This window comes from Lineus longissimus, chromosome 2, assembly GCF_910592395.1.
Source record: "Lineus longissimus chromosome 2, tnLinLong1.2, whole genome shotgun sequence".
Classification (NCBI taxonomy): domain Eukaryota; kingdom Metazoa; phylum Nemertea; class Pilidiophora; order Heteronemertea; family Lineidae; genus Lineus; species Lineus longissimus.
In genome coordinates, this window is record NC_088309.1 from 27545223 (window position 1) to 27555438 (window position 10216).

General features: G+C 39.7%; 2 protein-coding genes across 2 annotated transcripts; one reads left to right on the plus strand and one right to left on the minus strand.

Annotated features, from left to right (window-relative positions):
• The first annotated feature begins 25 nt into the window (after positions 1-25).
• On the plus strand, positions 26-3465 carry LOC135483338 (DET1- and DDB1-associated protein 1-like). Its single transcript, XM_064764143.1, has 5 exons — positions 26-67; positions 217-297; positions 597-648; positions 877-938; positions 1281-3465. The coding sequence occupies exons 1-5, from the start codon at positions 65-67 to the stop codon at positions 1386-1388; spliced, it is 306 nt and encodes a 101-aa protein (XP_064620213.1). The 5' UTR covers positions 26-64; the 3' UTR covers positions 1389-3465.
• A 770-nt stretch (positions 3466-4235) lies between these two features.
• LOC135483896 (uncharacterized) lies at positions 4236-9165 on the minus strand. Its single transcript, XM_064764959.1, has 8 exons — positions 9079-9165; positions 8770-8862; positions 7798-8437; positions 7375-7521; positions 6657-7142; positions 6198-6545; positions 5816-5971; positions 4236-5496 (listed from the first exon to the last, which is right to left on the minus strand). Exons 1-8 carry the CDS (start codon positions 9157-9159, stop codon positions 5168-5170), a joined length of 2280 nt encoding a protein of 759 aa, XP_064621029.1. The 5' UTR covers positions 9160-9165; the 3' UTR covers positions 4236-5167.
• Between the last annotated feature and the right edge of the window lie 1051 nt (positions 9166-10216).

A 10216-nucleotide genomic window follows, 5' to 3' on the forward strand; every position in this document is an offset into this window, starting at 1 on the left:
CGCAGGACAGCCTGAAAAGCAGGAAGTGACGTAGTGCAGATGATGTTCAACACAAAATTTTAGAATGGTGTGTTTTATCTCGATTTAAAACCTAATTTTATCCTATACTTTGTGTCTAAATCCCTTATTGTAATGAACTAATGTTTAGATCTTGACCCAGCGTTTCTCGACATCATATTGCATTGTATATGCTATATTCCATTTGTTTTATTTCAGGCTGACTTTTTGAAGGGTTTGCCCTCCTACAATCAGGACAACTTTACCAAATATCATTCTGACAACAGCTGCAAAAGCAGTGTAAGTTTGGCCAATCTGCTTTTGAATGAAAATCACTCAGCTTAAATGCAAAGAGTCCATTCAGTCGGGGTGGAATTTCTTTCCGTATCATGATCAAACTCAACCAAAGTTCAACCAAAATAATATCGAAGTTTACTAACGTTTGCCACATTGTCTTCTTTCTTTAATCTTGGCCTATCCCATTCTTGATCCAAGAAAGAATTTCTACAAAATGTTTCTTCATGAATAACTTTCTTGTCGAAATTTCTATTTTAGGAGCTCATTTGTTTTGTATTGTAATGTTTTGTACTATTTTGCAGGTCAGGAAACCATCTGTATATATTTCCACAAAGGATTATCCCTCAGAGCAAGGTAAGCTAAATTGTCAAATCTGAGCACATTTCAATCGTCCAAAGGTCAATCACTGAATCAGTACAACAGAAACCATATCTTCAACACCTGTCAACTATATAAAGAGAAATATCTGACAGTCTTGAGTACCACCAGAAATTCATTTTTTTAGTATCACTGTTGAGTGTTTGATGTCAAATGAATGGTTTGCATTGCTGTTTATTTCTAATATGATTATCTACATTTCAGTGATAACAACAGAAAAAACTAACATTTTACTGAGATATTTGCACCAACAATGGGACAAAAAGGTATGTTGATTGGCAGAGCAAACATTTGTTTTTGCATTTTCTAATGTTTTTACTATTCTTTTAGATGACTCTATCAAACCAATACAGCTTTTCATTAGAACTGATCAGACTGAGAGGATATCCTCAAAGATGTCGAAGTGTAACTGAACTTACTGCTAATACAAAGAATTTTTTAATCATATCTAAAGTGATCTTTGCATGGTGTGAAAAGGATCCTTAAAGAGGCATCCAAAGTTATTACAACAAACAGATGTAGAATAGATTTGAAACTAGGGGTGCTGGTCTGAGAAGTGTCAGTAATACTTCTTCCATTCAGTTGTAGGATGTTTATTTCAATTTCAGAATTCCAACAAAAAGAGGGACTCATCACGGGCTGACTTGGACAGTTCGGAAGGATCACAGACAAACAAGTTAAGGAGACTAAATTGTGGCGATGACCAAGTCTCTTAGTTGATATCAGATTCATCTAGGAAACTTTGATGTTGTGAAAAACTTTTGAGATGACACACTCTGCATTTTGTTCTATATTTTGCTCAGAAGGAACAAAATCAGTCAAGGTGGATAAAGACGTAGCATAAAAATGTCGTGTCATTTTGAGTTAAATCGCAAAAGTATGGACTGTTAGTGACTGAAGACTTTTAGTACATTTCAGGATGTGGGTTGACATCATTGTTCATACTACTCCTCATGCTGTGGAACTAAAAAATAGCTTGTTGATTACACCCAAGAAGTGTATTAATATCTTTGTAGGCTTCAATGTCTCCTAGCATTGGTTTTTTTTACTACAGGTATTTCTAACTTGTACACTCGCAATGGAATATAATCCGTTTTGGCAGTTTTTCACCAAAACCTTCCAAACAGTTTCTGTTTGATTGACTTAAAGATCTGAATGATCGTTGTCTTTAAAGTTTTCTCAGCATGCGATACACGGAACAGATCACATCTCCTATGGTGCTGAGCTGCAGCTGACAGATCAATCAATGATGAGAATATGCTGCTTAAATCTTGATGTTGACTGTGACTTGTAGCTCTATACTGCAACAACAGTTGTTCACCGAATAAGGTTACAAACTGGTTTAACCTTATGGGTCTAAACTTGATGGGAGGACGTTGTTCTTGAATTGATATTGGGGGCCTTTACTTTTTCTTGTGTGAATTTGGGAGTGGGAAACTTAAAATATTCACTTTATGTACAATCAATCGATCAATATTGACATTTGTAAAGCGCTCTAGTTACTCAGCAGGTGGATATTCTAGAGCGCGATTTTGGGCGTATCCATGGCAGAGTTGGCCAGTTTGTGTATTTGTGAAGCATAGTCTTGCATATTGTATATCCCTACTTGTAAATGATTCTCTGTATGTAAAATTTACAGTAAGTGTTGTTGGTTAAGGCAGTTGCTTGTATTTTCTGTGTTATATAATATTGCAAGAACTTGTACAGTGTATAGAAATTGAACATTGAATGGCCGAATGTATCCTAAATCCCGTGACAATGTGTTCCTGTACACATGGAACAGTGAACATTCATTTCAACAAGCCATTACGAATAAAGTTGATTCAGCACTTAGATATATCCTTTGAAAGTCTGTCAAATGATGAATGGTCTTTACCTATAGAGTAAGAGAAAGTATGTCTGTAATGAGAGCCTGTAAAATGGTGGGACTAAAAGATTGTTGAAGTTTGAACTGATTGGAGCTTATGAATGATAACTTAGCAGCTTCAGTTTGCATGATAGCCAGCATCATGTGAATGATCATTTGCTTTGCACTGATGGCTGTCGCCTACTTGTTGGCAAGGTGCTGTTCACATCGTAGAACTTGCTACAAACTGACTAATTATCCTTCTCAATGTGTCACTGGTGTATGCCCATGTATTGGCATGTGACTTGGTTATATTACTCCAGGATATTACTCCCAATTGAGATGAAGCTAAAATAACCTGTCATGATCCTTACAAAAATGCTTCCTTTCTTTGCTGACACTGGCCTCGTACCTCAGTTGTAAAACTATTGGTTCATTTATTTCGATTTGATTGATTTCATGGATGCATTCTGAACCACACTTACAAGCATACATGTACAATACAAGACATACTTTCCACTATTGACAGATTTAAGCGAATCTCCTGTCAATCTGTGGCCAGTCAACATTACAGCTATCACCTGGACAGAGGCCTTAGAAGACATGCTCATCAATTTATAAAGTCACTGGAGTGACGACACTGTAATGTTTAATTGGCATTCAATGTATGACTGTGTCTATGTTTATGGTAAATAGTCAATTTTGAATGTTTAGTACAGTCTTTGTCAAAAGTACTTTCCTTCCTTTTCAAGGTGGCTTAAGTTTCCAAGGACGGTTTCCAAAAAAGGAAGCTTAAATGCTCACAGTTGATAAACATGCATTCTTAATCAAATGATGATAATGAATAGGCTTCCTACCTTTGACAAAGATTGCACTGTGGTGCATGTCATTATTGAGTTATCCATTGTTCAGTTTGTTAATATTTAATAAAGAGAAAATACTCTAAATGATTCAGTCTTAATATGTGTCGTAAATAACGCTGTATGGGCACAGTCTCAGGAGGAAATGCCGTCTCCAAAATGCAGAGTTCCATGTTCTCGTCCAACTTCTCCCACTGTGGATGTTGACTTGGCCATCTGTCCACTCAATGGATGTACGTATTAGACTGTGATTGTCTAAACCAGGAGGACACCCAGCTGTAAGTCTTCTGTCCACTCCGGTGTCACAACCAGGAAAAGTCTTCCAACACAACCTACATGTAGGGTGACGATCATAAGTGTGAACGTCTCAACCAGAAGGACATCCAACCAGAGGCCAATTGCCACCTGATCAGCACATCCCAATGTGGAAGTCACAACCAGGAGGACATCCAGCTAGAAGAACCAAGGCCCATTACCTCCTAATGGCTCATCCAACTGCATGTCTTGGCCAGCACAAACATCTTGACCCATCAAGGGTTGACATTCAAAGTTGATCCGCTCAAGGCGCACATCAGAATTTGGTGAATTTTCTTTAAGCAATTGACACGTCATCTTCCATAGTCTTAATTAACCAGGACATTGGTCTACTCTCTACACACACTGGTTGGAGGTCTCACAACAAAATACATCCATTTTGGACCCTCTGTTGTATGTCTCAACCAGCACTCACTGACACCTGTCAACTTCATCCAACTGATTGATACCTGAGAATACTTCCATTTCTAAATGAAGCTGATTTGTTCTCCAAGAAGTAAAAAAGGTCAGCATATTAGCAATATGAATTTATTTGTCTTAAATGCAATGATTGTTTCAGAAAATAACAGATTAGTTTGATAACGAGATTACATAACATAAATGCGAAGTTTCCTAGGCAGAACTGCCTTCCCTATCTCTCACATCTTTGTCCAATTCAATAGATATTAACATGGAGTGCAACTGCTCACAAAACGCAGTCGGTACATGTATGCTAAAACAGAATGTACACAGGTACCTGGTTGGCAGCCCTGCACAGAAAACTTAATCCTATATTTTTTGAGCAAAAGAATTACTGGCGACCCTTTGTCTAAGACCTTAGGGCACCTTTTGATTTGACACTTAACTTCAAAGCAGTAACGAAAATGTCTGTCATAAAACCTATAATTATGTGCACCTGTAAGATTCAAGTTAGGTCTTCATAGACAAAGCTACCCCGATGAGTTCAACAAAAACAGACCAGTTATTGGCTTAATCCTATATAAAATGCTTAAGAAAATAAAGGTTTATATTTTATATAAAAATCAACAGGTACATGTAAAAACAACGATTCCTATTCTATGACATCTAACCACAGTATTATGCTCAGCAAAAACTACATTATTTGTGTCTCTTCCCACAATCAACTGTTCAAAAACTGTTTTTAAGGCTAAAATAGATTCACTTTCTATTTGGCAGGTAAGAAATGTATCAAAATAAATGCAATGAATTTGAATGAAAAATGGCAGTATGAAATACACATAACTCAACATCCTAATCTAATCAAGACAACTACAATCTCTTCTAAGTACAATGCGTCCCACAAGAAAAACATCATCAACTTGACTTTTTTCAACAAGGACAATATTGTTGCCATCTGAACCAGTAACTCCTTCTCAACACTGTGAATGCTAATGTTCTGTTTCTGACACTAAAGTGGACACATTCACTTGCATTTGAACAAATCAAACAATTGTCATAAAACAATGTCAGTTGTCTACTTGGCATGCTCCTTTGCCATACTCAGTATCTCATTCATTGCATTCAGAGCTGCCTCATTCTTGGCAGTCTGTACGTCTGCTCCATATCCAGGAGTGAATGCCAGGTTACCAATACAGCAGATGGAGGTATGCGACTCCCCTTGACTGTTGGCAGTGATCAAATCGTTCATGAATTTTGGCTTCATTTCTAAACAATACGATAATTGGAACACTGAGGTAATCGGGTCCGAGAGGTCATCCAGGTATGTTTGCAAGGTTGGAGTCGGGTATCGTACGACTAGGCGCAACTTCTTCGATAAGCTATCAGGCCTCGCTGGGGGTAACTCTGAAATAAACAATCATAACGCTTAAGTCTCATCTTACTTTGATACGTAAGCAAACATTAAAGTACACAACCTCATATTTCTGTGAGACTGAGTACACGTAACCATGGCCACACATACATGCAAGCACTTCTGACTTATTATTGCAAAGTCTTATCCTACTGCATAGTGAGAAGTGTAAATAAACTCCTCTATCCACGACACGCTTTCTTCTTCACTGATAACATTCAGATGGGGTCTTCCAGTCTGATCTCCAAATCCCAGTGGGAACTGAGTGTAAAGAATCTTCCCGAAGGAGACCATTGTTAATTCAAAACTTACTCGTTGGAGTACTTTCAGGTGAGCAGACTGATTTCGTCGGTGAAGCGATTCTATTGGGTGGAGGGGGAAGTGATGGCTGCCAAGCTCCTGTAGGTTTGATATCATTATCTGATTGATGCCGAACTACAACAGAGACGTGCTCTTTTTTGATTGGTTCTGAAATGAGAACATATTCATAAGTACCGCTGAGAGCAGCCGGTGATGTCAACAGAAAAGATCAACAAATAAAGTGAAGGGGCTAATATTCCCGCAAGAAGAAATTCTTGAACAACGCAACAGTCAGATAATTTCCTTCACTCTTTCATTGCGCTCAACAGAAGTTCAGGCACGAGGACTGGCAATTGATACTAAAACGCTCCCTGAAGAAAAATTGACGACTAACGTTTGTCACCTTCCATCTTAATAAACCTATCTCTTGGTCCCCCGATGGTGTTGGTCAACACGTTCAATGCTGCCTCAACCTTGGCACCCTCAGCAGTGAATCCATAGCCGACAGGGAAACTTCGACCAGCAACTGAGCAGGTGCATGTATGAGTTTCACTTCGAGTGTCGCATCTCAGAGTTTTGACAACAAAGCGGCAATCTGTCTCCAGACTGGTCGCAAGACGTTTGACAGCGTCAACAGGGTCTGTAGAATCGTTAAGAAAGCCTTCTAGCATCGAAGGTGGCCACGAAGACACCGTCTTCAGCTTTTGCTCAAGGGTGAATGTTACTGGAGGGTTGTATGGCACTGAAATAGAAGAAATCAGCAAATGACTTGCTCGGTAAGTGAGGTTGCTATGTACCGTTTCAAGTATTTTGAGTTGTAAGGCAGTCTGTAACTGAAAATGTGACAACTCACTTCCTTTCCTGTCCCCAGGTGTCCTCAGTGCATTGACTCCAATGGTATGGTCTGGCTGCTGGGCAGATGGAGAATCAAATGAAACACTCTTCCTCTGCAGAGCTTCAGTTTTGGTAGACCTAACTGATCCTGGGTTGGCTCCAAGTTGACTAGTTCCATAGGTCTCCCTGCCTTGTGGTATTGGTGGACGCCGGTTGCTCTCTATGACTGCTGAGGTCAATGCACTGTTGAGAGCTTTGGAAGACACAGCAGCAAGTAGAGCAGCGGTAGGCTCACTGTCCTGCTCCACCTCCTCGTTTGCTACGACATCTGTGAACGCCTCCGATAGAGCCTTCGATGAAACGGCACTAAGTTGTCCAATGGTCTGCTCCTTCTCAAGAGTGACAACACCACAGGCAATCAAGTGTTTTGGAATGGCCGGATGAACCCCTCGAACTTGCCCTTTCACAACTCTTTTCAACTCGGTGTAAAGTCTGGATGTCCGAGCTGAAAGAAGACTTTTCTGACGTTAGAATTTGAACAAATAGGAGATTTGCTTTCAAAATTTATAATTGTAACATTGCTCAGCACAATTTTTAATAGTTCTAATGGAATTAAACATATGGTACAAGAAGACAAATGGCTCATTCCACACATTTAAACAGACGAAAGTCAGGCATTTGTGGGGTTTAACGTGATTAAATCATCCAACTATTTACTGCCCAATTGAGAAACTTACCAGGAAAGTATGAGGTAATCTTGTGTCCCGTCTTCTTGAGACTGTCACACATACAGATCACCTCTGGGTGCAGGAACTGGTACGACTGAAGATTATAGATGATCTGCTCCATATGTTCCAGCTCGCCTTCAACAACTGTATCCACTCCTGCAACAAAGTCAAGCAATATTCGGATTAGTATAAAAGTCGAGAAACGAATCTCTAATAATTTCGGACAAGAGTTGAAGACACAGGCAACCCATTCCAAAAGGTTTACTTTGATTCAACTGTAAAATCTAGAGAAATTTAACAGATGTTCACTGTTTATCACTGCTAATAACAACAACAACAAAGATCAAAAGTTTTCTGTATTCCACACAGCAAGGCGAACATCAAATACACAACAATGCTGTCTTATCTTTAATACTTGTTCAATTTACTCACTGCTGCAAACCTCAGAATTTCCCTTGACTTTTGAATCCACCACAGCATGATCAGTCCCTGAAGGAGTTCTCACACGATTCATTGTATCATTGATGACCGATAACTGTCTCATTGGGAAAACTCGACGATTTGCTGCCCGCACATGATCTGTGTCAAACGTTTTGACTTGTACAAGTTCAGTGTCCTGCACATCATTTGTGGCTGATTTTTGAGCTTGCACAGGTTCAGGCTCTGTCTTTGCTCCCTGTGGAGTTCGATTTTGCACAAGTTTCGTCTCTGTCTCTGCTACTTGCGGAGTTTGAACTACTTCATGCTCTGTCTCAGCTACCTGGGGAGTAAAATATTCCGAAGCATCCTCATAATCATCAGAGTTACTGCTACCGTCCATATCCTCAGCACTGATCTCCACTGTTTTAAGGCGGTATGACTGTTTTTCAATTTCCTCGCCTATATCGTCCAAATCTAAAGGATGTCCCAGGTTATTATTTTCATCAATGACCTGCTTAACTGGCAACTTCATGACGATGCCACTCAATCCAGAAACAAAACGAGCCTCGTCAGTTCCATCTTCACCCCGTTTTTCCATATCTGGCACGTAACGAACTTGTTCCAAGCTAAATTTGTTTCGATTCAATTGCGCCTGAAATAAGAATTTATGAAAGATGAAATCAACCATATAGATAGTTATTAATTACAGACAATATGATATGTTGTGTTAATTAAAATGACTGACACAATTACTTGAAATGACAGATCATTCTGAGAAAACCAAGCCAACTACTGTAAGGTTTCAAACAATCGCAAAAAGGACTTTTTTTTTCTTCCAAAGCCATTATTTATTGTTAAAGACCGACAGGCAGTGTCAGAGTCTTCTTCTCCTTGATTTGACGACAGATTCTTTGGTTTGTGAATGCAACTCACTGATTGGGCACTGTCTTTGAACACAAACAAAATACTACTTTACTTTCTTACCAAGGTCTGCTGCAGCGGTCGTGGTTTGGCCAGCCCCTTTGATTTACGTGCTCCCCGTCCCTGCATCTTGCCTGGAACTTTGACCACCAATTCCTGAAAGAAATAATGACATCCGCATTTCAAACTTATGTTACTTTTGACAATGACATGCATGCACATGTACTCATGTAGCCTAGTGGACCAACATAACAATAACATGGTAAATTTATTTGGAATGGATGGTCAGACAGTCAATGCTGGGCACGTTCACCCACTTCGTGACTTTTGCAAGGCTTCGTATCCTAGTTGAATACCAATATAGATACTCACCGCCCCACCAACATTGTACACTTTCTCACATTCTTCGTCAAAGACAAAATTGGAAGGGACTTCGGCCGACATTTCTGTCATGTCTTACTTTGGTTGGTTGGTTGGTGAGCTCAGTAAACGACAGATGTCGCCACTGCTTTTTGGACTTGACCCAATTCTGTTCGAAGGCCACCAAGATATCAAGAACAGGAGAGCGCGTTAACCAATTTGTCTAACACGCGCATTATCTGTGTGTTATTTCTCCTTTAACTTGCGCCTCATATCCCCGTCTGCTACTGGTCCAAATATTTCAACTGGAAGGGAAAGGTTGAAGCCACAAAGTGCTTTGCATGACGTGGGCATGATACAACCACCGGCGGGATCAGTCGGAACGGCTCTTATGCGGTTTTACCGTACGATGCAACAAGTTTTCTCCGAAATATGGTTTAGAATATGATTAGCTAATCTCTGATCCACGAATGATGAAACAAATATAATAAGGGCTTTAATTAATAATCATAACTTTCTGATTAATGCTATACATGACTCCTATCTGTCGTTAGGACGTATTGTTTGTCCCATACTAATTGTTCGCCCCAAAGTAATGACCATGTCAACAAACCATGTAGTTGGGGAGTAGAATTCGTACAAATGAGAAAAGTTCGTTTCAATGAATAGGTTAATCGTTTTCTTTTGTCCCCTGTATCACCAACTTCACCACCGTTCCTCATCGAGTCATGGTATCCCATCGCGTCTATACATAAGTTTTGGCCCCCAGGGATGCGACCCCCCAGAATGCGACTTAGCATGTTAGTGACAATAATAACATTATTGAATAGGATTGTGTCCCACTGTGTGGGTGTTAGTATGGTTGTCACGCTCCCCACTCTCTCTTTTGACTCCCTTTGCTTATAATGCACGAGTAGAACAGCATTTTGAATTTTGAATGTTTGTCAGGCTTGTTTTCACAATTTACTGTACTTCCACATCATTTTACCTAATGTGCATGAAGTTGTGACCACATGCTTGCACAGCCGTCCCGGTTGGTTGTTCCTCTTCTAATCAAATATGGTCATACCCATTGTTGAAACAGCCAGTAATAGCATTTTCGTGTTACGTAATCGGATTGGAGTTCAAGGTCATTCTTTCACAAGTTTGT

What these genes read in the sequence shown, in the direction of transcription:
- LOC135483338 (XM_064764143.1), top strand. An exon ending in ACAACAGCTGCAAAAGCAGT is followed by an intron (nt 298 to 596) that starts GTAAGTTTGGCC and finishes ACTATTTTGCAG; the next exon opens with GTCAGGAAACCATCTGTATA. An exon ending in GGATTATCCCTCAGAGCAAG is followed by an intron (nt 649 to 876) that starts GTAAGCTAAATT and finishes TCTACATTTCAG; the next exon opens with TGATAACAACAGAAAAAACT.
- LOC135483896 (XM_064764959.1), bottom strand. Translation starts at nt 9,159, where the DNA reads ATGACAGAAATGTCGGCCGAAGTCCCTTCCAATTTTGTCTTTGACGAA. An exon ending in ACCTGGGGACAGGAAAGGAA is followed by an intron (nt 6,546 to 6,656) that starts GTGAGTTGTCAC and finishes CTTCTATTTCAG; the next exon opens with TGCCATACAACCCTCCAGTA. An exon ending in TAAGATGGAAGGTGACAAAC is followed by an intron (nt 5,972 to 6,197) that starts GTTAGTCGTCAA and finishes TTCTCATTTCAG; the next exon opens with AACCAATCAAAAAAGAGCAC.